Source organism: Bufo gargarizans, unplaced genomic scaffold, assembly GCF_014858855.1.
Source record: "Bufo gargarizans isolate SCDJY-AF-19 unplaced genomic scaffold, ASM1485885v1 fragScaff_scaffold_573_pilon, whole genome shotgun sequence".
Lineage (NCBI taxonomy): Eukaryota > Metazoa > Chordata > Amphibia > Anura > Bufonidae > Bufo > Bufo gargarizans.
In genome coordinates this window covers 83,448-110,629 of record NW_025334138.1, presented here as the reverse complement: position 1 = coordinate 110,629, position 27,182 = coordinate 83,448, and the positions used below count along the sequence as shown (strand labels likewise).

Sequence of the window (27,182 nt, the reverse complement as noted above, 5' to 3'; positions counted from 1 at the left end):
TACTGAAAAAGCCATACGGTCGCCTGCAAGAGGCCTAACACTGTGGAGTGCAGGGCCGACAATTCAGCAGAGTTAGACACAGTAGAGTTTGTCATTTGGCGCAATGTGTGTTTTGTATAAATGGAAACTGATCCCTGAATGATAATTCTGCATTGAACCTAAGACAGCGGGGTGCCGTGCTTCCATCACCCAGCTTTCCCAGTAGCTGATGTACTGACAGGAGGAGACAGAGCAGCTTTTATAGGAAAAGTAACACAGTGGCCAAATTAATTTCCATTCACTTTGCATGATTTCACAGTCGGCTGCGCCTCTGCCAGGTGCGTCTTCTACGAATCGGCGGCGGTTTCTCCAGCGCCAGGCGGAGCCTCTCATGGGATTGCAGATTCCTGGAAAACGTCAGGCAATTTATCAAAGTGAAGCCTCATGCGCATGTCCGTGAAACACAGACTGCGATGCCGGCCTGGATGTCTTCTGAGCGCGCTTCCAGCTGCTGCCGCAGTAACACACTGGTATAGATCAGAGACATCCAGGCTGGTATCTCACGGACGTGTGTAGCCTGGAGCTCACTGGGATTTGATGCACCACGTGTCCGTTTCCACGCTTTGTAATTATAGGGGCCGGGCGACACAAAGGGTTTTTTGCAAATCAAAGCTGCTCCCCGATCCATCGGAGCCGGGATAAGTATCTGACTGTGCGGGGTCCTACCTCTCCTGTTAGAAAGGAGGCGACTGAGCGCATCACACACTGCCGCTCCATTCAGACTCCATTACCACTCCAGTTTGAATGAAGCCGCATTGCGCATGTTTGACCCCCTTTCTCATGATTGGATCCTTAAAAGGTTAGGGGAGAACCACTTCAAAAGGCACCTAAAACAGTTTAAAAAAAATATATAAACTTTCGGCATGTCAGTGAAATGTTCTGACTGCACATGGAGCCCGGAGCAGGCGGATTCTCCCATGTGACCGCCTTGGAGCAAGCCCTGTACGGCGCCATCCACACCGTGCAATGACCGACCGCTTCTCTGCGCAATACATGAGTATCTTGTATATGTGCAGGACTCCACCACCACAAGGTGGCCTCTGCTGGATGGGTCCCTACTCTAATCAGAGGCAGCGCCACATGGTGGGCACCGCAGCGTGAACAGAGCTCCTGATCAATGCATGGCACATGCGATCATGTCATCCACATGCAGTGGTCACTCCACGGCGAGCAGAGCTGATGAGAAGTGAAGGGGCACAGGCAGAGCACTTCATCATTTTAGAAATCGGTAGGGATCTGACTACCAGTCCCCCACTGATCAGAATGTCTGACATGTTGAATGTTTTGTGAACTGCTATGATACCGGGAAGGGGGGGGGGGGGGTCATCCATTCAGCTGGAGCGGACACTGGTTGTGGTTACAAGTCGAGCACATTACCAAGGGCACCGACACCAGTCTGATCTCCTGCTTGAGGGCACCATTTCATACATCGTCCTTGAAAACTGGCACAAGCTGCTGGGCACCACAGTCACCATCCGGCATCTTCACCCTGTGGCGGATCACTGACACGAGGCGTGCCGCGGCCTCCACCGGACCCGACCAGCACTTGGCTGATAACAGTGAACAGCAACAGGTGGTGACTTTTCCATTTATTTTTTAAATAAATACACTTTACAGAAAAGAAATGATTTCTGATTCGTGATTCACAGTAAACAAACATCAGACGAGAATTCTGGGGAGTCCAGAGATGATGAGAGTCACATTACATGATGCGGACGAGTGTTGGGATACCGCTGACCGATCCTCTGAAGACGCACAGAAATAACATCTCTCCCGCTTCCCCTTCCCAAAATGCCACAGGATCCCCACCGATAGGAATTCATCTGATCTCTACCCTCTGGCACCGGGCGCAGACGGCCGGAGCTCCCCGCGCTGCTGCACCCCAAAAGTACACGATTGAAAAGAAACAAAAATACACATTTCCTATGGAATATATTACAATTCTGCCATAAAAATACTTTGCTGCACAAAATCCTCTCCCCCTGCTGATCCTGTGCAAAAAAAAAAAAAAAAACTCAAAAACAAGACATTAAAAAGAAAGGAAACATTTTTTGCCGAGGGAAGGGGCACAGTCCAGCGTCGTTTTTTTGGTTACATTTTTTTCCTTTTTCTATAAAACTATTCTGTTAAGAGCTCTGCTGTTTACAAAAGAAAAAATGTCCGTCATGGAGTCTGTGGGAACAGAGGGGGAAGAGTCGCCGGAGCACAGGGAGAAGGCGTTTATTACAACCCGACAAACCTCACAGCGAAACGCAGCTCTGCTCTTCTGTCTCCAGGCGGGAAGGACCCTGTACACACCGGACGCCTGCAGCCCCTCACTCATTCAATGCTAGGATAATGTCGTCTTCAAGATCAGAGTTGTCTGAGCTGTCAGCTGTGGACGGAAGCAGAGTCAGGAGATAAGCGGTGGAATCACTCAGAATGCAGCCTATCCATCACTAGAGATCAGCGGTGACATCACTGAGAATGCAGCCTATCCATCACTAGAGATCAGCGGTGACATCACTGAGAATGCCGCCTATCCATCACTAGAGATCAGTGGTGACATCACTGAGAATGCAGCCTATCCATCACTAGAGATCAGTGGTGACATCACTGAGAATGCAGCCTATCCATCACTAGAGATCAGTTGTGACATCACTGAGAATGCAGCCTATGAATGCAGCCTATCCCATCACTAGAGATCAGGAATCACTCAGAATGCAGCCTATCCATCACTAGAGATCAGCGGTGACCTCACTGTGAATGCAGCCTATCCAATCACTAGAGATCAGCAGTGACATCACTGAGAATGCAGCCTATCCATCACTAGAGATCAGCGGTGACATCACTGAGAATGCCGCCTATCCATCACTAGAGATCAGTGGTGACATCACTGAGAATGCAGCCTATCCATCACTAGAGATCAGTGGTGACATCACTGAGAATGCAGCCTATCCATCACTAGAGATCAGTTGTGACATCACTGAGAATGCAGCCTATCCAATCACTAGAGATCAGCAGTGACATCACTGAGAATGCAGCCTATCCATCACTAGAGATCAGCGGTGACATCACTGAGAATGCCGCCTATCCATCACTAGAGATCAGTGGTGACATCACTGAGAATGCAGCCTATCCATCACTAGAGATCAGCGGTGGAATCACTCAGAATGCAGCCTATCCATCACTAGAGATCAGCGGTGACCTCACTGTGAATGCAGCCTATCCAATCACTAGAGATCAGCAGTGACATCACTGTGAATGCCGCCTATCCATTCACTAGCACATTTCGGCCTCACATATGTAACGGACACAGAACCTTCTCTACTCACAGTCTCCCAGTATCATCTCCACTTCTTGGTCAATGTCAGAGTCTTCATCATGACCATCATCATCTTCATCTTCCAGCAAATTTGCAAGTTCCTCATCATCAGAAGGTGAGAAGTCGTTCTCTCCATCCTCTCCTGCCTGCTCCCCTGCATCATCCTCTTCCTCCAGCTCAGCGGTCAGCAGGGGTCCAAGGTCATCAGAGTCATCATCGTCGTCATCATCATCTTCCTCATCCTCTTGTTCTTCCTCTTCCTGAAAGTCAAGTGCAGGGCATTAGAATCCTCTATAGAGAAAAACTGAAAACTCACCTTTAAAATCACCAACCGTCCAATGTGACAAAACCCGACCTCCCCTAGAGAGGATCTAAGGCGGACATGTTGCCTCACCTGAACCTCCTCCTCGTCCTCATCTTCTGCCAGCCGCTCCCTCCCGACCTCATACAGCCGGCAGACAGTGTCCATGTTCAGAGAATCCATCGCTCCTTGGTTCTAGAAGAAGAGACGTGCATCATCTCCTGCTCAAATGTTCTGGTGCTTACCCCCCCCCCCCATCATTGGTTCCTTGGGTAGCCATTTATTGCATTTTCCTGCTGTAGTCCAAATGTTTGTTGTACCCCCCATAGATGGCCTGAGTAGACCCCCCCCCCCCCCCAGAACTGCTTGCTGAACATTGGCCTTCGTAAGTGTGGCTTACATTGGCTTCCACTGGAATATGGAGGCCTTGCTGCAGGTTCACCACCGTGGAACACACAGTCAGGGGAGTTGATGAAGGGTCCAGGGCCCGACCTGCTGCTCTCCTCGTGTTGTAGTTCATCCCCAGGCATTGGGGTTCATCTCACATTTCAGTGAAGAAACTGCAGCAGGTTGCCACATGCCCATTAGCCTCATTTGTGGCTAAACCCACATGTGGATCCACGGCATGGGAAAAGATGGATGTCTCCCCACAGTCCAAACCATCCCCCACATACCTCGATGACAGCCAGGTAGCAGTCTTTAGTGTCCGTGCACAGGTCGAATATGTTCCGCTTCACATCAATGGTGGCTGCAGAGTAATTACAACACGCAGTCATCATACAAGATTACACACAACAGGATGTGTCTTACTGATGTCATCTGAAGGGTTAAATCTGGTTACTGATTTGCTAACCTACAGCCGTACTAGAGATGAGAAAACTTCATATTTTGAAATTTGTGTTCGGGTTGTGGTTTATGCTGAATTGCGTTATGGATTCCGTTACCACGGACCATAACGGAATGAATAACGGATCAGATATGCAGCCCATAGATTTCTATTATGAGGGAATGAATTACAGAATGCCTCTAAAGGCAATGGAACGGAGTCCTGGTCCGTGGTTACGGAATCCAAACGCAATTCAGCATATACCACAACCCGAACTTCAAAATATGAAGTTTGCTCAGCCCTAAGCCGTACATTGCGTTTCTGACACTGCTGTAATATACACACACAACAACTTGCTGGTCGTCATGGGAATACATGCGGTGTAACTGCGCACGATATACAAGGAGGCTCATCTGTCACTGCAGACCGTGAGAATAGTTAGAGAACATGCAGAATATGTAATATGGGCGATAGAAGACCCCCAGGGAGGGGCAGATAAAAGTTACCTAGGGACTAATTAAAGAGCCGCGCTCCTGCAGGTTACTGGGTAGTCTTTATATGGACTGCGGTTTAGGTCCTGAGGGGAAGGATTGTCTTGTGTCATGGTATTGCTGAGAGCCCCTCTCAGGACCCCCTGGGACTGCCCAACAGTCCGTACATTACCCCATAGTTCAGCTTCTGGGTGCAGCTTTTGAAGTCTTTAGACACAGATTTAATTTTGGAAATTCACACCTGGTTCATCCAACACTTACCGATGGGTTTGTAATCGGTGGCATTAAATGTACGGAAAGAGGAACCAAACGGACTCTTCATCCTCTCCTCCAGGAGGTCGTCCTCCTCATCAGCCTGTAGCATGGCTGCCAGAAGACAGAGGAGATTGTCATCATTGTTGTAAGACAGAATGAGAAGCAGACGGGGCACTGTACGCAAGACACTGACCTCCATACATCACCGTCCCCGTGTTATTGAAGACCACGCGGCACTGGTCCAGGTCCGGCACCGTGTGGAGAAGGTGGAAGGTCCGCAGGTCCCACTGAGCGGACGGTTAGGGAAAAACTCAGAAGATTTAAAAAAAAACTTAAAGAAAACCTAATCACTGTGTGTGGGTAATTGTGCCAGTTTCTACCAGACTGCGTCTACAATTCATTACAAATATTAACATCTCTGTTTGCGGTCATTGCTTACACCCAGCTGACATGGTGACAATAGCATCCAATCCTCTAAGTGTAGAACAACGGAACAAGTTACAGAACAAATGAAGTAAAACTTTCATGAGCAAGTTAAAGTCTTACAACTAATTCAAGGCATGAAGTGCAAAAATGAAGATTTCTGGCAGAAAACTAGCAGTTTTCTGAAAAAAAAAAAAACAGGGCCGCCAGCAGAATAAAGCGGCACTGCCCTCCATCCATGCAGATCGGTAATGCCCCCGAGCTATGACAGAGGATACAATCTCAGTGTTGACGATGACCTCCAGGCCGTTCGGATGGAAAACTCCACTGATGTTCATGTTGAATTTGTCAAACTTATGAATAGCTTGAGTGGAGCGCACGTCCCACAGGACCCCATCGTTCAGCACCAGGTCATCCGTGGGGTTGAAGGTGGCACAGTTACGCTTGTAGTTATTAGCCAGATCGGGGTTGTATAAAGTCAGCAACTTCTGTCCTGTCTGGATGTCATAAATCTGCAAGATGACGAGAGGGACGCGGATTACATATAGGAATAGGTCCCCAACATCAGGGGCCCTCACTGACAGTCACATCCGGGAGGGACCTGCATCTCTCAGACGTTTATCCTCTGCTCGAGATAGAAAAGCCTATGATGGGAATATCACTTTAAAAGGGGTTTCCATTTCTCTACACATACGCCTGATCATTGTAGGATGTCAAGTTTTGCAACTTATGCTTCTATTACTCAACATTTTCAAAATCTATTTCTTCACACGGCTGAGGATTTGTTCCAATAGTATCCAGTCTAGACAATCCCCTGTGAGCTAAACAGGCCGATGACATTTACCTGTCCTTATACATTGTACATCAGGACAGGAGAGATAGTTTTCTGCTGATGATCACCCGCACTAACTGCAATCACAGGCGTGTACACATTGGTGACAGCTCCTGTGCACTACGGTCACCAGTGACTGGCGCAGACCGGGCCCTGGTGCTGCTATTCTATGATAACTACTCACATGGGCGATGTCTTCCTTAGTGCCGATGACACGGTCCTGGGACAGCTTGCTGAACTCCACATAATGATCCTCTGTAAATGAATGCCTGGAAATACATGAAAAGACAAGTGAGTGGGAAGCAATACCAGGAGCAGAGAGACCTCCTCCGTCTACCTCGACTCGCACTCACTTCATATCAAAGACCGACTTCATGCCCCATAACGCAGACAGCGGCTGACTCCAAGTGGCTGCAGTCAGAAGAAGCGATCCATCCTGTGGAGACAGACACATGCTGTAACCAGGGCTGCAAGCACAGACCTGGCAAATGGACATCTGGAAAGGAGACCTAGGGAAGAGGACATACTGGAGTAAGTACTTACCCGTGACGGCTCCAGGTGCGTTATGGCAGAGTTGTGGCAATTATAACTGGCTTCTTCCTGACCGCTGAACACATTATACAGCTTGAGTTGCCCTGTGCAGGTGCCCAACATCAGGAAACGTTCTCGAGCTGAAAACGCACAACAGGTAAACCCACTTTCATCCTCATTGGCCTCTTTGAAAACAGAGATTGGACGGAACCTGGAAGAAGAGGACATTCATGAACACAGTTCATGGTCATCATGTATAACTGCAGTTCACTGTTCTCATATGGATCTCACCTGCCGAATATAAGGTGTCGGTCGAAGCAGCCTCCATCTGCACCCCCATATTTTGGAAAGGCGGCACGGCGGGTCAGTCGTGAAGTGCAATTGGTGGGCGCTTGTCTGCGTTGCTTAGGCTCTGGACATTGATGTGGAGTAAAAAGGGAAAAGGGGGGGCAAATGGCGACTGGGTTCTTGCACCGAGCGTGCTGCTCCCGTAAGTATTCGGTCATGATACTGTCCAGAGTGGGAGGGGAAGGCACAAGCCGATCCAGCTGTTTTCTGAATGCAGGGCTCTGGCTGTAGGCGCCATGGTCAGACTTTTGTCTCAGAACACGTGATCTCTTTCCATTGCAGGGTGACTGGCGTTCTCTCACAAAACTAATACGACCAATTAGAGGGGAACCTGTAGAGGCATGGACAGGCGATGACAACTGAGGGGGAAGCTGGCTGCGAGAAGGAGGGTGAGGGCACAGAGAGCTGGAAGCCAAGCGGGCAGGGATACGTGGTGTCCGTGGTAGGGAAACAGGTGAAGAGGTAGCAGGCGGCTGAGTGGTGGCTGCTGGCAGGAAGGACGAGGAGTGTGACGCGGCAGTCATAGGCAGGTCTGCCTCTCGAGTCAAAGCTGTGGCCGTTTCCTGGAGCCCCTTGGAAATGAGATGATTGCGAATTAACAGCAGAAGCTCCTTCTCTGGGAAGGAGATACGAGACTGCGCCACAACATCTGCTTTCTGAAGTCGTGCCAGTGATACGTCACTGCCCATCAGCAGGGGCTTCCCAGACACTCTTTCGATGAGCTCTGCTGCAAACTTGCAGAAACGGACATGTTCACTGCGCTTATCCTGGAGGATTGGCTCCTTCATTAGTTGCTGGATTTGACCACTGCTGAATAAGGGAAGCTTGCTGATGATTTGCCTGACAGAACTGCTACGGCTGAGACCAACCAGTGCTTTGCAGGCCAGAGCCCGAATCTGGTCAGCATCTGTTATGGGCATCCTCACCGACAGCAGCGAGAGAAGCACCTTGATGCCATTATTAGACTGAACCACATTCCACATCTTGGTCAATGTCGGCTCCCCGCTCCCCCCATGTCCATGGGGCTGTAAACTTTGAGAGATGGGTGTCCGCCTCCGTGGGGTTCCAGAGACATATTTGGCAATGCAGGAGATGCGGGCTTCTGGGGCACATACACAGTTGATGATTATCTGTAATGCTGATTTCTGTATCTCTGCATCATGGGTGAAAAATTCCCCCTCAGCCACACCCAGGACTATGCTCATCCCTGAGGAAAAACAAAGACGGTGAAGCGGAGGAGAAGACATTTTCCTAAGGCTTTATGCACGCCATCATCTTTTTCATCCATCCACATTTTGCCGATAGCACACTGACCCATTCATTTCTACAAGGCTATACACACATCTATACATATTCTTTGTGGATCCATGTCACAGTGCCACAAATGACAGAACATGTCCTAATGTAGAGAAGAATAGCCGTTTCTATTAGCGGGGGTTAGAAAAGCACAGAATGCACATGGAAGGTGCGAATACATCGTTTGCAGGCCAATATATAGACACGGCCATCTGCATGAAGCCTAAAGGTGAATCCACGTGGCTCCGATCTGACTGATTTGCGCAGGTGAAATCTGCAGATTACAATATCAAGTGGATGACATTTCCCAAATCTTATCCAAATGCTGCAGACATTTTCAGCACCAAAAAACGGGCATGTTGCAGATTTGTCATGGATATTCACAATGAATTTTAAAACTTTGTGTAGCCGTGGAATTCCACATGTAACACACGCCAATTAGACAATGGATTGTGACGAGATCCCCAGTGGAAATATCCTGCCATCTTTGTCCATACCCTAGACACATGACAATCAATCACTGTGACATCTAGTGTCTCTTCTTACCTACAGTGGAGACCGTGGAACCTGCATCATCCAAAACATCCACCTGTTCTGCCAACTGCAGCTGAATTTTTGGCACCACAGTGAGAATGGCGAGGACATCCAGAGCGTAGCGGACCGTGTCATTTCTGTGAGGAGTGAATGAGATGTTCTAGTGCAAGTCATTACAAACAATATACGCTCTGTTATCAGCGACTTAAGGCTTCTCAGCCAATCTGACCAATCAATCACTGTCTCTAGATATTGAAGGTCATGTAGTGCAAAGGGGGCCGCGCTCCAGAAATGGACACAACCACAAGTGAGGGCATACGTAAAGCATTAGCGGGTGCCCCAGCTCCTTAATTCGAATAACTGATGCCGGTTCCAGAGGTCAGACATCCAAGATCAGCCACTGAGAGCCAATCCTAGTGCAGACAGTGTCCTTCTCACATACCTTGCGTAATAGGTCTTCCAGCTGCAGGCGATTGAGATGAGCTGAAGAAGCAGCTGCACACAGGACAGTTTAAGGAAAACCTCTGCAGGTTCCCAGTACAGCTGAGAAGGGCCGAATGCAATCAGGTACTCCATCATCTCCACAATCTGCTCTCGGATGTAAGTACAGGACTAATGGAAAGCAGAGGACTTTATAATGGTAACCAAACAAGTGAGCATAACCTCAGAGAGCAGGGACTACAAGAAACAGCTGCACACAGGATTACTGCAGTGACAACCTGCAGCAAAGAAAAGCTGAAAACGTGATCTGCTCACCTTGTAAGGTGGGGGAGGGTGGATCGGCAGGCCTCCTTCTGTGCGCTGCAAGGATTGCTTGACTTGTTCCACCTTAATGGAGAGATGAGCTTCAAAGTATCTGCGCAAGGCCATGCACGTGTGTTTTCCTGTTTGCCGACTTGCAAAAATCTCATCATCACTCAACAGAGCCCCCTGGTCTTCTAGGTTCAGGATCTCCAAAGTACTGATCTGTGCAGAGAAAATAAATGATACATAATGAGGGGTCCTGCTTTCTCCAACAGAGTTCTATGCCCACACTGTGCCCCCCTCCTTGCATCACACAGAGCCCTCTTCTCATCATCAATTACTTGCGTCTCCAGCAGGTGTCCCTCTACCAGAGACGGAAGAGGCCTCTGTGTGGAGAGAAGTCAAAGTTTCTCAGTGAGGATCTGGCAGGTACCAAAAATAGATCCTAACCGCCCCACAGATACCTAGCCACTGCTTCCCCCTCCCTGGCCTCTCTTACTAGATTAACCAGCCGCCGCAGTCCATCTTGGTTGTCAAACAGCTCCAGAACAGCTCGGAAAGAGAAGCAGATGGAGAAAAACATGGTGGCATGACAGCAGCCTGATGCATGGGAGCACTCCATGAGCCACAGTGTGTAGTTTACCACATCTGCCAGCACCTTGTGAGGATGCATGCAGACCTAGGAGAAGAGCAAAGATCGTGAGGATCCTGTCCGACGGGATATCACCACCTAACAGTGTGAACATGGGGCTACGAAGACTAGGGAGACACACAACACATTACTCCCTGATACTCCTACTCGCATATATGCCAGCCAGAACAGGAATTATCGAAGGAGAGTCTGTTACCTTGGAGCGATCAGTATTCAGTAAATAAAGGTAATTGTATTTTTCTAACAGATTTTCTCTTGGAATATCTACATGATCTGTGCTTGATCTCATTGAATAACAACATTCATGGTTTACTTTTAGAGATTGGGATCAGCCCTGGTCGTGGCCAGATGACGCAGCAGTACAGTTACGTACAGTGCATTAGCGCTACGTCGTTCAGAACCTGGTTCTGTCCCCTACACCACAATACAGGACTCACCCGTTCCATAGCATCCTGATTGTAGGACAGGTAGTACAGACACATGGACACCCCAGTAGCTGCCATGGAGGGACGGGGAATCTCAAGCAGTTTCTGCACTCCACCATGAGCAACGAACTCTGCAGCAAACTTGTTGTGAAGGAGGAGAGATGCCAAATGCTGTGCGGAGAAAATAACTGGTTAATGAAAGACCTAAAACAGAGGGGAAAGAGCTGCAAGGAACATTCACATCTAGTGCAAAAGAATGTGTTCATACATCACTCATTCTGCAATGGATGTAAAGGATGGGAAGGGCTGACGGATGGACTGCAACCAAATGGATCTTTCTCCCATAGCTTAAAGGGGTATTCCGGAAGGTACAAGTTATCATTTGTATAGGGGATAACCATCAGATCGGTGGGGGTCCTGCAGCTGGGATAGGGGATAACTTGTAACTACCGGACTACCCCTTTAAGGCCTTTTACACAAGCAATACGGATTTGTGTCAGAACCTGTTCAGGGAAGTGCAATCAGCATTTCCAAAGACTGAAATAAGTGTGTGCGATTTTATCTGTCCGGATTGCATGCATTCTTCAAAAACTAAAAATACATCACCGAGCAACCACAAGTGGAAAAAGCACTGCATCCGGACACCTTCTGTCTTTCACGCAGCCCCATTTACTTCTATGGAGTAAGGTGCGTGGGGGGGGAAACACCTAATACAGAACCTGCTGCGATTTTTCTGAACGCAGAGATTAGGCTCAAAAAAGGTCTGGATTTAGTCCGAAAGCCATGTGGTCACTACATACATCGTATCCGGACAGAAAACTCGTGTGAAAGAGCCCTAAAAGGGTTGTCCTATATGGACATTTAAGGCATATCGAAAAAACATGCCGTAGATGTCCTGTGGGACCCCCTCTCAACAAAGGGGCCCAGCTACGAACGGACACAAGCACAGCTATCCCCATTTACTACTATAAGGCTTCCAAAAAGTGCTGAGAAGACTTAGCAATGAATGGAGGTCCTCTGCACGGCGGCGGCCTGTTCTTCAGATAGGACCTGCACCTATCAGACAATTATGGCACATTCTATCACTATGACATAAGTGTCCAGATGGAAATAAAATGATCAATAAAAGTGGTATGTTTAGTTCATATTTTTTTTAGACATATAAAAAACAAAAAAACAAAACAAAAGAAGCATGAATGAGATTTCTAATCAATAACAATTTCACAAATTAATAAACGAGTAATAATATCCAGGACTAGATCGCTAGAATACGCAGGATTTACCTTCAGAGCCTCGAACGTGAGGAGAACGTCGTTTGTCCGCTTCAGGTCGATGTAATACATCATGAGTTCCCGGGATCCCATCTGCATGAATATCGGGAGCAGCTGTAGGAGACAGAGGCGACACTGATAACCCATCCCCAGGGATGATAACTGTAAAAACAGAGGAAGAGACGAGCCCTCGCCTTCCGTCCCCAACACCCACTGGGTGAAACCCAAAGCAAGTGACGGAGAGAAAGAAGAGGGAAGCGGCTCATCCAATTGTCAGTCCGCAGAACTCAGTATTACTCTAAAAAAATCATCACATCTAAATCTCAAACCTATTAATCTTCTCAATTATTATAATGCATGCAGCATAAAGTATTAACCCTTTCAATACCCAAAGCCACAAAGTTTTTATTTTTTCTTTCACACAGATATAGGAGGGCTTATTTTTTTTGCGGGACAAGTTGCACTTTCTAGCAATATGGTGGGGGGAAAAAAAAAACTCCAAATAGGGTGGAAATTTTATATATATATATATATATATATATATATATATATATATATATATATATATATATATATATATATATATATAAAAAACACTGCACCACAGTTTTATGGAGTTTTTTTTAATACTGTTTGCTATGCAGCAACACCGACCTGTTACTATGATTCTCCAGGTCACTACAACAATAGGTATAGTTTTTCTTGTGTTTTAATACTGCAAAAAATTTTAAACTTTCAAAGAAACTATTTTTTTTTCTTTGCATAGCCATATTCTAACCCCCACACCTTTTTTTATTTTTATGTGTACGGCTCATTTTTAGCGTAGTGTGTATGACTTTTTATTCAATTTTTTTTGTGGGGGATGAAGAGACCAAAAAACATCAAATCATCCATTTTGACTTTTTTTTGTCCCCATGTCGCCACATGGGATAAATATTTGTATATTTTAATAGTAGGGGTGTTCACACACTGCACATCTGTCTGGTAAGCGGAGGCTGGGCTTTTGGCACAACCCCTTTAGGACGACTTCCTGGGAGCATTCATCAGTACTAGCACCAGATTTTGCTTGGTTACACCAGGACACATATTTTGTTTTTTAAACCTTTACATTACAAGAAGCTGCTCTTAGGGCGTCATTGCTGTGACCCTCTCCTCCTATAAAGTAATACCCAGCACTCCAGGACATCAGTGCACATGTGGAATAGAGACCCAGGGTCCCAGGAGGAGATCCAATCTCTGCCCTGGTGACATGTCCCAAAAGATCTGTAGACAATGAGATAACTCGGAAATGTGAGATTCTCATGTGTTTTATCTTACCAGAGAGTGACGGAGTAGCATACTAGAGTAATGTAAGTGGCAGCTGCTCCTCACCTCCTGGTATTCTCCGAGTGGTGTGAGGTATTGTAGGATCAGCCGTTGTTCAATAGCTGGGGTCAGGGGGGACAAGCTGTAGTTGGTGCCAATAACCCAGAGAGACATCTCTGACCAGCTGCTGTTGGAAAGTTCGCTTGGTGCTCGCTCAAACTCAGAGAAGCTTAGCTTCTGCTTCACTTTGCGGTGAGTTTCCGTGTCCGGTTTTGTTCTCCGCGGCGGTCCAGTGCCATCAGAATTAACCATGACCCCAAGACCTGGAGATGTCTCTGCCTGGAAAGAGAGGTCAATAGTTTCCGGCTTTGATCTTGTAACAAGCGAGTTTTCTCCATAGTCCATGTCCACAGCCTCTTCGTCCAGTGGGAGGAGCGGCTCGCCAAGGGGCTTACGAGGACTGTGACGCTTGATTTCCTGCTTATTAGATGCCTCTCGGGACTGAAGTTCACGGAGTCTGCGCAAAACAAGCGCAACCTATAGAAAGAAGGCAAAAAACAGAACGAGGGAGGCTAAATAGTACACAAATGATGGCATACAGGAGAGGGAGCACAGGAATAATAACTAGAGAAAGGACTATAAACCAAAGAATCTTAGGCTTTAATTTCTAAATTATCTTCATCATTGTTGGATCCATGTATTTTTTTGATACAGAACGAATAATAAATGAGAAATCAAGCCGTCCATGGCCTTTAGATTACTGTATTTTTTGCCCTATAAGACGCACCTCCCTAAAGTGGGGGGGATGTCAGCAAAGCGTGCGGCATCGGGTCACAGCAAAGCGCAGGACAGGAAGAGTGTGGAGGACAGGAGCGGCAGCAGAGGCAAGTCTGAACTGGGGGTCATTCACATTGAGCTCTGATTGAGGAACATATTAACATGGAGGTCTGATTGGGGGTCTGAGCAGAGGTCTAAAACCAAAGGGCATCTTATTGGGAGAAAACCACACTACATCCGTGGGGACAAATTATCCACCACAAATCAGTGGCCAAATCTACAAGTGATACACGTTTAACATAAGATTGCTGCCGGTCAGCCACAGATTTCACCATATAAAACACGTGGGAGATTCCTGCAGAAAGAAGTAACTGCTTTACATTCCCGTGCTAATTGTTTTCCGTGTTGTATAAGTGAAATTTATTAAAACCTCATCCATTTTGCTGCTTCTGTAATACAAATCCAGATGGAAAATCTGAAAACCTGCAGTGAATCCGAACAAGTGTGAACAGCGTTAAAGACTAGAAAGAAAAAAACTATTGTATTACGGTTATTAAATTGAGGGCAAAATGACAAACATGGCTGCACCGATTATAGAGCAACGTAATCTAGATTAAAAATAGAGTCACTTTAAGATATTGTCTTATTTCATCTATACTGATCCTAAATTGCAACTCACGCTCTGAAGCCGGCAGAATAGTGAGTGCAGCTCTGGAGTATAATACAGGGTGTAACTCAGGATCAGTAATGTATGTACACAGTGACTGTACCAGCAGAAGAGTGAGTGCAGCTCTGGAGTATAATACAGGATGTAACTCAGGATCAGTACAGGATAAGTAATGTATGTACACAGTGACTGCACCAGCAGAATAGTGAGTGCAGCTCTGGAGTATAATACAGGATGTAGCTCAGGATCAGTACAGGATAAGTAATGTATGTACACAGTGACTGCACCAGCAGAATAGTGAGTGCAGCTCTGGAGTATAATACAGGATGTAACTCAGGATCAGTACAGGATAAGTAATGTATGTACACAGTGACTGCACCAGCAGAATAGTGAGTGCAGCTCTGGAGTATAATACAGGATGTAACTCAGGATCAGTACAGGATAAGTAATGTATGTACACAGTGACTGCACCAGCAGAATAGTGAGTGCAGCTCTGGAGTATAATACAGGATGTAACTCAGGGTCAGTACAGGATAAGTAATGTATGTACACAGTGACTGGACCAGCAGAATAGTGAGTGCAGCTCTGGAGTATAATACAGGATGTAACTCAGGATCAGTACAGGATAAGTAATGTCTGTACACAGTGACTGGACCAGCAGAATAGTGAGTGCAGCTCTGGAGTATAATACAGGATGTAACTCAGGATCAGTAATGTATGTACACAGTGACTGTACCAGCAGAAGAGTGAGTGCAGCTCTGGAGTATAATACAGGATGTAACTCAGGATCAGTACAGGATAAGTAATGTATGTACACAGTGACTGCACCTGCAGAATAGTGAGTGCAGCTCTGGAGTATAATACAGGATGTAACTCAGGATCAGTACAGGATAAGTAATGTATGTACACAGTGACTCCACCAGCAGAATAGTGAGTGCTGCTCTGGAGTATAATACAGGATGTAACTCAGGATCAGTACAGGATAAGTAATGTATGTACACAGTGACTGCACCAGCAGAATAGTGAGTGCAGCTCTGGAGTATAATACAGGATGTAACTCAGGATCAGTACAGGATAAGTAATGTATGTACACAGTGACTGCACCAGCAGAATAGTGAGTGCAGCTCTGGAGTATAATACAGGATGTAACTCAGGATCAGTACAGGATAAGTAATGTATGTACACAGTGACTGCACCAGCAGAATAGTGAGTGCAGCTCTGGGGTATAATACAGAATGTAACTCAGGATCAGTACAGGATAAGTAATGTATGTACACAGTGACTGCACCAGCATAATAGTGAGTGCAGCTCTGGAGTATAATACAGGATATAACTCGGGATCAGCACAGGATAAGTAATGTATGTACATAGTGCCTACACCAGCAGAATAGTGAGTGCAGCTCTGGAGTATAATACAGGATGTAACTGAAGATCAGCACAGGTTGGGTAATGTAATTTAGAGTGACTCCATTTCTTATGTAGACAGGTGTTCAGAGAGGCCCCTACATGAATTTATGGTGCCCCTGCACCATAAACTAAAAGTAATTTAGCATCTTACCATTTGAGAGTTTTCATCACGATAATTTGCAGCAATATCTTGATTCTCCATGGCTCCTCCTAGCAGTCCGATCGCATATGTACGGAGGGGCTGCTCGGCTTCCCGTGCCCACTTGAAAAGATTTTCGACAATTCCTTCCTAATAGTGGAACAAGGAATGCAATTAGCTCCCACACAATAAGTTACACCAAAACTAAAAGATTGGCATCACCGCCTCCCATCAGTGACCTCCAGGGAGCTGAACTGAACGGTTTGTGGTTTATGTTTAATACATCAAAGCAAAATAATCAGCGAACAAACTAGGGTTGCACCGGGTATTGAACTTTCCATACCCAATCGATACTTTTTCAACTGGATCAATACGATACCGGGATTTGCTTTTCCTCGATACTCTGCTGCACTACTGCGCTTCTCTTTAGAGAACATGGCGCATGCTGCGCTCTGCACGTGCAGCGTTCTCATCAGCAGCACAGTAGAGTCGGGGATTGTGGCCCCTGAGGGGTTAAATGACGGTGCTTGATGGGATCAACGTTCCCAGTCATTTCGGACAGGTGCACCCGACGCATATAGAGCTAGCTCTCCGGAGCATATATTTGCGGTTTCTTATTTTCATTGGTGGTGCGGTGGCCAGCGGCTTGAGGCCATCCTGCGGTGGCGGGGACCCGATGGTTGCCAACTTGCCATGGCAGCCCCAAGCCATTCAAAGGCCTTGGAGCCTGGCATGTACGCCCAGGCTGGGTCTCATAGGCAAACTAAATACAGATGTATTGTGCTGCATTGAAGCAGGGATCAGACCCTGTAATGTTGAAGTCCAATAGTGAAACAAAAATAATAAAAGAGGGGTGAAAAAAGCGTTTGACAAAAAAAATAAAAATAATTAAAGTTCAAATAAAAAAACAAAAAAAAAAGCCCCTTTCCCATAAAAAGATATAACATTGTAAAAAATAAGGACAAATTAAGTTATCGCTGCGTCTAACAACCTGCTCTATAAAAATATCACATGATTTAGTCAGGTGAAAACCGTTAAAAAAATATTAAAAATAAAACATCTATTTGTTGTCACCTTACATCACAAAAAAATTTAATGCCAAACGATCAAAAAGTAGTTTGTACTTCAAAATAGTACCAATCAAACCATCACCTCATGCAGCAAAAACTGAGCCCCTACATAAGATAATCGTCCAAAAAATAAAAATATGGCTTTCAGTTTTATTATGTAAAACTGAAACAAAATAAAAATAAAAGTAGACATATTTGGTATTGTCGTGTCCATGACAACCTGCTCTATAGAAATAGCACATGATCTGACCTGTCAGGTAAACACTGTAAAAAAAGCCATTATTTGGTTACCTATAGAGCAGGGGTGCACAACGTTTCCTGGTTGGGGGCCACATTGCCAGACTGAACCAATGACGAGGGCCGAAATTGTGTATTAACAACTGAAATATTGCACTTATGGCATATTGAACACACATTATATACCATTTGTGTCTAGTTACACTTCCAGGACTCCCATCTAATGGGAGAAATACATGAAAAATATATGTGAGCAGCCACAAGACATAGGCATACATGTCTGTTACCAGATGGTTGGGGGCCGCACAGAATGGTATCAAGGGTCGCATGTGGCCCCCGGGCCGCAGGTTGTGCACCCCTGCTATAGAGCAATCAAAAGTCATATATACCACAAAATAATACCAATAAAAGTGTCACCTTATCCTACAATTTCCAAAATAGGGTCACTTTTTTGGAGTTTCTACTCTAGGGGTGCATCGAGGGGGTCTTTAAATGTCATATGGCAACTTAAAATTATCCCAGTGAAATCTGCCTTTTTTGGTATTTCTGTAAACTGCAGAATCAGGATAATAAACATGGAGTTTTATTTGGCTGTTAACCCTTGATGTGTTACAGGAAAAAATGAATTAAAATGGAAAATCTGCCAAAAGTTAAATTAAAAAATCCAATCTCCTTTAATTCTTCTGGAACACCTAAAGGGTTAAAGTTTGTCAAATCAATTTTGAATAACTTTAGGGGTGTAGTTTCTACAATGGGGACATTTATGGGGGGTTTCCACTATATAAGCCCCACAAAGTGACTTCAGAATTGAAGTGGTCCTTAAAAAAAAGTGGGTTTTGGAAATTTTCTTAAAAATTAAAAAAAAATTCTTCTAAAATTCTAAGCCTTATAAGATCCTAAAAAATAAAATTACATTTACAAAATGATGCCAACATGAAAGTGGACATAAAGTAATAACTCTTCTGTCTTAAAAGCAGATAAATTCAAAATGTGGGATTAGTTTTGTTTTTTTTATAAATAAAAGATGAATTATATCGACTAAAATGTTTCACTATCAGGAAGTAAAATGTGTAAAAAAATATATAAACAAAAAAATAAAAATAAAGATTAGGTATCGCCACGTCTGAAAAAGTCCAAACTATTAAAATCTTTAAAAATATCTCCTATGCGGTGAACACAGTAGCGGGGGAAAAAAATGAATGAAAAATATGCAAATCGACATTTTTTAGTCACCTTGTCCCCCCAAAAATAGGATAAGACTGTTCTATTATGTGCTGGATGAGCTTTTTTGGTGTTTTATTTTCTTTTACGTGGAACTGAATGGTATTGAGTATCGAAATACTTTTTTATGGTATTGTGAGAACCCAAGAACAGACTCGCGCATGCACAAACCTTCTCTTGGAAAACCACAGCAGTCTCGAGCCCAGGCATTATGTCCAGTAGCAGGCGGCAGGCGGCCGTGTTAAGGGGAGGCTCGCGGCTGGTCATGACGTACGCGTTCACCAGCTGAAGGAGAAAGGCAATATGTCATGAAGGGCGACAACAGAGACTGGACTAAAGTAACGTTTCCCTTCACTCACAGCATTCATGAAGTCGTCGTTCTTGAACAGAATGCGCAGAAGGTGTCCCAGCATGCACTCGGGGTTTGCTCGACCTGGATATTACAACAATAGTATAACACAAAAGAAATTACAAACACCATACAGCCAACTACAGCCACACAGAGAAGACGATTTTCTTAAAGGGAGCCTGTCCCAGTTAATTCCCTCTTACACCAGACAGATCTTGTTCACTCATATCCAAATGAGCAGGTAAGCCCACGCCACCCAGCGCACCCGAGCTCTTCCTGTTCCTGAGTTTATTTTATGTTAATCTAAGTATCATTCTGCGCGGGGGCACACTTCGCTGATGCTGCCATAACCTCTCTTTTTTTACCTCAAACACCCCTCCGCTAACAGCATCGGTACAGGGAGGAGGAGATTCCAGCGCTTCCCATGCTGATATGTGTGCCATTACTGGAACCACTGGTCACTGACAGCTGATCCAGTTTATGATTTATTGCTTGGTAATTGTAGCTGGAAGCAGGTGAGCAGAGGGAACTGCAAAATGCACAGAACTTTCCCCTACCTGGGTGTCTGTCATCGAAGGGGTCGGGGTCGCCCTTGCGATATTCTTCTGTCTCTTTCTCAATCAGTTCTGATATCCTAGGAGTAAAATGGGGAAAGGCTCAATTAAATGTCTTCTCACATCTCAGTTTACTACCATTATAAGGAAATCTGTGACTTGCTGGTTCCCAGGACTTTGGAGTCAGCAGATCACTTGCAGCTTTCTTCTCTCACCTGGTTAATATGGGCACCATGTCCTGCCCGCTGCCGTGTCCGGTCTCCCATTGTTCTAACAGGGAGGTCAGCTCTGCTTTAGAGTCAACGTGAGTCCCGGTGGATGCCATGTCTACGAGAAAAATAACAGTGAGAAATTCACTGATCCGAATCCTCCAAACCAGAGACACTAAATCCTGAGACATCAATTTGCAGATTGACATATTTTTTTCTTAATTTGACGCAATGGTATGACATCCCCAAAATGGCACGGAGTATGTCGGGTACAGCACAGGTCTCCTCTGGCGAGTCCCACAGCAGGGGGCTGCACAGCACTGGTTAGAGACCAGTGGGGAAAAACATTTCCAAATATATTATCCAGAGCTAATAAACTCCTGTTACTATAGTGCGTTCACCTGCCACAGCCATCCTCTCAGCAACCCAACCCGGCTGATCACAGAGAGCAATAGACTGAATTCAAATGAAGATAGTTTGTAGGTTTACACAGAAAAGATCCCAGAACTGCCGTGACATGAGGATATACACATGGGGGGTGGCGGTCATATTTTACATTCCTCATGTTTTGTAGCCTCCTTGGGGGAATCATCATGAATGCAGCACTTGTGGAGGCGGCTGACACCGGTGCCATCTCACAGTCTTAGGCCTCATGCACACAAAAGGTATTTTTTATTTGCATCCGATACGAAGCAGACCCTTTCACTTCAGTGGGGCTGCAAAAGATGCAAACAGTACACCGTGTGCAGTCAGCGGCATCCGCCAAAATATAGAGCAAGGATAGGACTGTTCTTTGTGTCCCGGACATTCGGAACGCACACGTCCGGTATCCATGTTTTGTGGATCCACAATTTGCAGACCACAAAACATTCAACAGTAGTGTGCATGAGCCTTAGGACTGTTGCCCAGCCGTGGCCGTATTGTGGCCTGCAAACAGCAAGTCTGCAATACACGGGGCACCGGCCGTGTGCACCCCACATCATGGATGCGGACTCATTGAATGGGTGAGCAATCTGGAGCTGCAGTGCCGAACGGAGGCATGGAACCCCACGGAAGCACAACGGAGTGCCTCCGCACCGCAAAAAACATGTTCTATTTTTTTGCAGTGTGGACGGATCACAGACCCATTCAAGTTGAATGGGTCTCGATCTGTCCTGCCCGCCACACGGACGGTGCCCGTGCATTGGGGACAGCAAATTGCGGTCCCCAATGCACGGAACGGCCGCACAACGGCTGTGTGCAAGAGGCCTTAGGGTGCGGCTACAAGGTCATGTTTCCTGATGCAGTTTCGGAAGCTAAAACCAGTAGTGGGACATAAAAGAAGAGAAAGGATAACGGACGGATACGACATCTTATCTTAGTGAATTCACTCCTGATTTTGGCTTCCAAAACTGCATGTAGGAAGCCGATTGTGTGGCCGTACCCTGAGCTCGCAGCGCGGTCGTCTCGCGGTCATGCTGCGGTTAGGCATCGCAGCATCTAATTTCTCAGAAGGCAATGGGGAAATAGGATCTGGAGACAGACCTATATTTTTAGAGTTATGATGACCGCACGTCAGACACGTCCAGCCTCTTGTGGCCGCACATTTGATCAGCCGCCTGGGGTACAGGCAAGTCGTCCGTTCTCCAACCGCACAGGTACACAAATGATTGCAGTCAAAAAAAGCACCCTAGGTCTACATGCACACGACCGTATGTGTTTTGCGGTCCGCAAAAAAAACAACTGATGACATCCGTATGCCATAAGTTTTTTTGCGGATCCATTGTAACAATGCAACGGACAAGAATAGGACCTGTTCCTATTTTTTTGTGGGGCTACGGAACGGACATACTGATGCTGTCCGCATTTTTTGCGGACCCGTTGAAATGAATAGGTCCGCATCCTATCCGCAAAAAACAAAACGTTTGTGTCCATGCAGCCTAAAACATAGATTATACATGCAGTCCACCGCGTGCGTTACCTGACCGCCTCACAACCGCGCTGTGTGATCACACCCTTACAAAAGTAATTATTTATAAATGAACATAAAAGAAATGTGAACGATGAGCGATAAATCCCATGAAGGATCCGATGAAATGATCCACAGTCAGGCGTCATGCACAGAACCGTATTCATAATCCACATTTTATACTATTCTACTCAATACGGATCAGAACAGGACATGTTCTATCATTTGTGGAAATGCCACACACTCCACAAAAACACTGAAGTGTGCAGGGCCCCATAGAAATCAATGGGTCAGTGTGCTATCCGAAAAAAATGCGGAAAACACAAATAGTCGTGTGAGAGGCAGAGAAGGGGGGAGGCAGCGGTGACTACAGCGAGTGTTCAATACCCGTGATAATCCTCTAGGTGGCGCCAAGTGCACTGAAATCGTGGGGGGAGAAGTGAACACAGGGGAGGAGGAAAACACGTGAGCACATGGCTCCGGAACACGGCGACAGAGTGAAAAAAAGACGCTGTGAACACGAAAAACACCCACTGCCTCAACCACAGAGGGTCACCGCTGCAGGGTAATGACGCCATCCAAGACTTATTTATCACAACGTTAGTCGTTTTTTCTTTTTTTTCCTACGGATCATAAGAACATTAGAAATGTCGCTGCTTGCTGCGCAGTCAGCCTGAACGATGTGACAGGACGGTGCCTCTGGGGTTCTGCTACAGAGAATTTATTTTATGCACTTATATAGCGCTACTATATTCCGCAGCGCACCGCGCCACCAATAATAATTAACATTTAATACAGGAGGGGGTGCGGCACCTGAGGGGTTAACTGCCAGTGATCGCAGCTCCCCGCCAGCACCCGCCTCCTGGATTTGTATTCAACGTTTACTTTCATTGGTGACCCAGTGCGCCCGCCCCCTCGCTCCTCATTGGTGACCCAGTGCGCCCGCCCCCTCGCTCCTCATTGGTGACCCAGTGCGCCCGCCCCCTCGCTCCTCATTGGTGACCCAGTGCGCCCGCCCCCTCGCTCCTCATTGGTGACCCAGTGCGCCCGCCCCCTCTCTCCTCATTGGTGACCCAGTGCGCCCGCCCGCCCCCCTCTCCTCATTGGTGGCAATGGCACAGGGGGGAGGGAGACACTGCTTCCTTCTCCCCTGCGCTGATGAGGAGAACATGGAGCGTGCTGACAACAGTGTGCTCCATGTTCTCTGATACTAGACTGTGCAATAGCGAAAACTAGTATCGAAAAAAGGCAAATCCCGGTATTGAGGTCGATACCAGACAAAAGTATCGATTGGGTATCGGAAATTCAATACCCGAAACAACCCTAGTACAAACAATAGCATCACACTGTCCCCAGAGGAGCTCACAATCTAAGTTCCCTATCAGTATCTGGAGTGTGGGCGGAAACCAGAGAAAATCCCCCGCAAACACAGGGAGAACAGACAAACTCCATGCAGATGTTGTCCTTGGTCGGATTTAAACCGCTAACCACTGAGCCCCCGTGCTGCCCCACCAGTGCTAACCACTGAGCCCCCGTGCTGCCCCACCAGTGCTAACCACTGAGCCCCCGTGCTGCCCCACCAGTGCTAACCACTGAGCCCCCGTGCTGCCCCACCAGTGCTAACCACTGAGCCCCCGTGCTGCCCCACCAGTGCTAACCACTGAGCCACCGTGCTGCCCCACCAGTGCTAACCACTGAGCCACCGTGCTGCCCCACCAGTGCTAACCACTGAGCCACCGTGCTGCCCCACCAGTGCTAACCACTGAGCCACCGTGCTGCCCCACCAGTGCTAACCACTGAGCCACCGTGCTGCCCCACCAGTGCTAACCACTGAGCCCCCGTGCTGCCCCACCAGTGCTAACCACTGAGCCCCCGTGCTGCCCCACCAGTGCTAACCACTGAGCCACCGTGCTGCCCAGACTGGGACAGCTCCTTGCTGTATCTGCCGCGGTGTTATCTACTAAATTGTATTTAAATCTAATAAAAAGGCCAAGATCACAACCACAACGCAGACAGCTCAGGTGGTCGTGCTGTGGGATTCCGGCACTGATCACCACACAGAGCGCAGGGCGTTCCCTCCTATTTTCTGTAACACGATAGTAAAGCCTCATGCAGACACCAGACTGGCATTGCAGGAGCGCACAGCGTCATAGCAACCAATGCCAGTCCGGTGTCTCAAGGACCATGTTCCACGGACGTCTGCATGAGGCTTACATTTCCGCAAACAATTCACTGAAGCAAAAAATATATATATATATAGCATCAGACAGAACCCGCCACTGGAGTCGAGCGTCGCACTGTGTAACATCTGTGCCATTTTTTTTTTTTTATTAGATTTTAAAAATTTCTCTAAATATGACATCCGCCCCCCCCCCCCCCCCCCGCGCCACTATGGAAGTGGTACAACCCAACCACACACCCCACTGGAGCAGAAAAACATCACTGGCACCCCAGCTGATCTGGTGACCAGTTAGGTGTCAACCATCTCAGGCAGTTCACAGCCGTCTCGTCCCCGTCTCTCACCCATTGCTGTCTGTCACTGGGTCTCTTCCAGCAGCCACAACCCCCAACGTCTTCTCTGCTGCTCCACAACACAAACTGTCACCTCATTGTCACCCATTACATCTGCCAATTGTGACCTCACAGAACCAGGGACTGTCTCTTCCTCAGAACCTGTCTCTCCTTTATTGACTTTCTCTAGCTCAGAACCCGTCTCGTCGCCCCGTCGCCTGCCCCCGTCTCGTCGCCCCGTCGCCTGCCCCCGTCTGACTATATATATTTTTTTATTTAACCTTCTGCTACAGATCCACTTCTTACAGCTTTTTATAATATTTGGGGATTCCTACACGCAATTCCTTTGGTAACTAATATTTAGGCAATTGCCTTCTACCCCCTTCACATGTACCAGGGTCAGTCTCACCCTCCTCTTGGATGCGGCACCGACCCCTCTCTATTACTTATTTTTCCATAAAAGTGGTTATATTTAGTTAAAACAACCACCACATCACACGTTTATGGTATTGCGATATTTACACCGCCCGTGAACTGCGCAAAAAGAGGAAAAATGCAAAGATAACGGAACCGCTCCTGTCCTATACTGTCCCTATAAAATATAAATGTTAATCAGTCCTGGTGCCAAACAACGGTGAGAATGAAAACAGCGGCAGGAAAATAAATACCGGACGTTCCGATATAAAATACAAAAATAATCAAGAAAATCAATAATCGCCATTAAATTGAAAACAATTGAGGTTTGTTTTCTGTAATATCGCCTTTACCACGAGATCAGAACCGGAGGCGGCTGCTCCGGTCCAGTCCGAGGAGCGCAGACAGGGAGCTCTGCCACCTCATCCAGTGCCGAGACCGCCTCTACCTCAGAACCTGTCTCTTCTCCGGTGCTGTGACTGCCTCTACCTCAGAAGCTGTCTCTTCTCCGGTGCTGTGACTGCCTCTTCTCCGGTGCTGTGACTGCCTCTACCTCAGAAGATGTCTATTCTCCGGTGCTGTGACTGTCTCTACCTCAGAAGATGTCTCTTCTCCGGTGCTGTGACTGTCTCTACCTCAAAAGATGTCTCTTCTCCGGTGCTGTGACTGCCTCTACCTCAGAAGATGTCTATTCTCCGGTGCTGTGACTGTCTCTACCTCAGAAGATGTCTCTTCTCCGGTGCTGTGACTGTCTCTACCTCAGAAGATGTCTCTTCTCCGGTGCTGTGACTGCCTCTACCTCAGAAGATGTCTATTCTCCGGTGCTGTGACTGTCTCTACCTCAGAAGATGTCTATTCTCCGGTGCTGTGACCGCCTCTACCTCAGAAGATGTCTATTCTCCGGTGCTGTGACCGCCTCTACCTCAGAAGATGTCTATTCTCCGGTGCTGTGACCGCCTCTACCTCAGAAGATGTCTATTCTCCGGTGCTGTGACCGTCTCTACCTCAGAACCTGTCTCTTCTCCGGTGCTGTGACCGTCTCTACCTCAGAACCTGTCTCTTCTCCTGTACTGTGACTGTCTCTACCTCAGAAGATGTCTCTTCTCCTGTACTGTGACTGTCTCTACCTCAGAAGATGTCTCTTCTCCTGTACTGTGACTGTCTCTACCTCAGAAGATGTCTCTTCTCCTGTACTGTGACTGTCTCTACCTCAGATGTCTCTTCTCCTGTACTGTGACTGTCTCTACCTCAGAAGATGTCTCTTCTCCTGTACTGTGACTGTCTCTACCTCATAAGATGTCTCTTCTCCTGTACTGTGACTGTCTCTACCTCATAAGATGTCTCTCCTCCTGTACTGTTACTGTCTCTACCTCAGATGTCTCTCCTCCTGTATTGTGACTGTCTCTACCTGACAACCTGTCTCTCCTCCTGTATTGTGACTGTCTCTACCTGACAACCTGTCTCTCCTCCTGTACTGTGACTGTCTCTACCTCAGATGTCTCTTCTCCTGTATTGTGACTGTCTCTACCTGACAACCTGTCTCTCCTCCTGTATTGTGACTGTCTCTACCCCAGAGCCTGTCTCTACCTGACAACCTGTCTCTCTTCCTCAAAGCCTGTCTCTTCTCCCCCGGTTTCGCTCCCCTCGGTCTCTTTCCGCCGCCCGGCTCCGGTCTCCCTTCTCTCCCCCTCAGTCTGCCATCGCCCCCGGTGTCTCTCACCTCTCGGCCTCCGTCTCTCACGCTCTCGGCTCTTCTGTCGCACAGCTAACACGTCACCGAGCCGCGCGCCTTCTCTTTCCCTCCACAGACTGTCCGGACGCACAGGATTGTGGGTGCTGTAGTCCTAGTGACGGTGACGCGTTATACTACCCTACCTCGTGAGATTTCCCTACCCTCTGACTTCCTGTCGCATGAGCGATGACGTCGGGGGGCGTGTCTCACTTTTCTCCATCTGCGCATGCCCAAAAGGACACTCTAGTGAAAAGCTCAAGGCTGAACTTAGCAGCACGCCGGGAACCTGCGCATGCGTCTGGGAGCCGAGGTAGGGAAAAATCACGGGGCAGTGCGCAAGCGCAGTTAACTCATTAAAATCCACCCGATA

General features: G+C 47.0%; 1 protein-coding gene across 4 annotated transcripts; it reads right to left on the bottom strand.

The window, feature by feature from the left end:
* Positions 1–1,613: 1,613 nt before the first annotated feature.
* Positions 1,614–26,869, bottom strand: DCAF1 (DDB1 and CUL4 associated factor 1). 4 transcript variants are annotated; one of them, XM_044273269.1, is made up of 24 exons: positions 26,801–26,869; positions 20,214–20,325; positions 20,002–20,078; positions 19,455–19,528; positions 19,267–19,380; positions 16,580–16,717; positions 13,590–14,114; positions 12,285–12,386; positions 11,014–11,172; positions 10,424–10,603; positions 9,937–10,146; positions 9,623–9,792; positions 9,193–9,317; positions 7,294–8,557; positions 7,015–7,213; positions 6,825–6,907; positions 6,656–6,740; positions 5,918–6,151; positions 5,410–5,503; positions 5,223–5,327; positions 4,319–4,392; positions 3,738–3,839; positions 3,354–3,603; positions 1,614–2,413 (listed from the first exon to the last, which is right to left on the bottom strand). In XM_044273269.1, exons 2-24 carry the CDS (start codon positions 20,321–20,323, stop codon positions 2,355–2,357), a joined length of 4,533 nt encoding a protein of 1,510 aa, XP_044129204.1. In that variant the 5' UTR covers positions 20,324–20,325; positions 26,801–26,869; the 3' UTR covers positions 1,614–2,354. The 4 variants fall into 4 exon arrangements, with proteins under 4 accessions (XP_044129204.1, XP_044129207.1, XP_044129205.1 ...); XM_044273272.1 differs by having other exon boundaries at positions 13,644–14,114; XM_044273270.1 differs by lacking the exon at positions 26,801–26,869 and adding an exon at positions 26,668–26,735.
* Positions 26,870–27,182: the final 313 nt, after the last annotated feature.

What these genes read in the sequence shown, in the direction of transcription:
- DCAF1 (XM_044273269.1), bottom strand. Translation starts at nt 20,323, where the DNA reads ATGGCATCCACCGGGACTCACGTTGACTCTAAAGCAGAGCTGACCTCC. An exon ending in CTTCGATGACAGACACCCAG is followed by an intron (nt 19,529 to 20,001) that starts GTAGGGGAAAGT and finishes TGTAATATCCAG; the next exon opens with GTCGAGCAAACCCCGAGTGC. An exon ending in GGGGACGGTGATGTATGGAG is followed by an intron (nt 5,328 to 5,409) that starts GTCAGTGTCTTG and finishes GTCTTCTGGCAG; the next exon opens with CCATGCTACAGGCTGATGAG.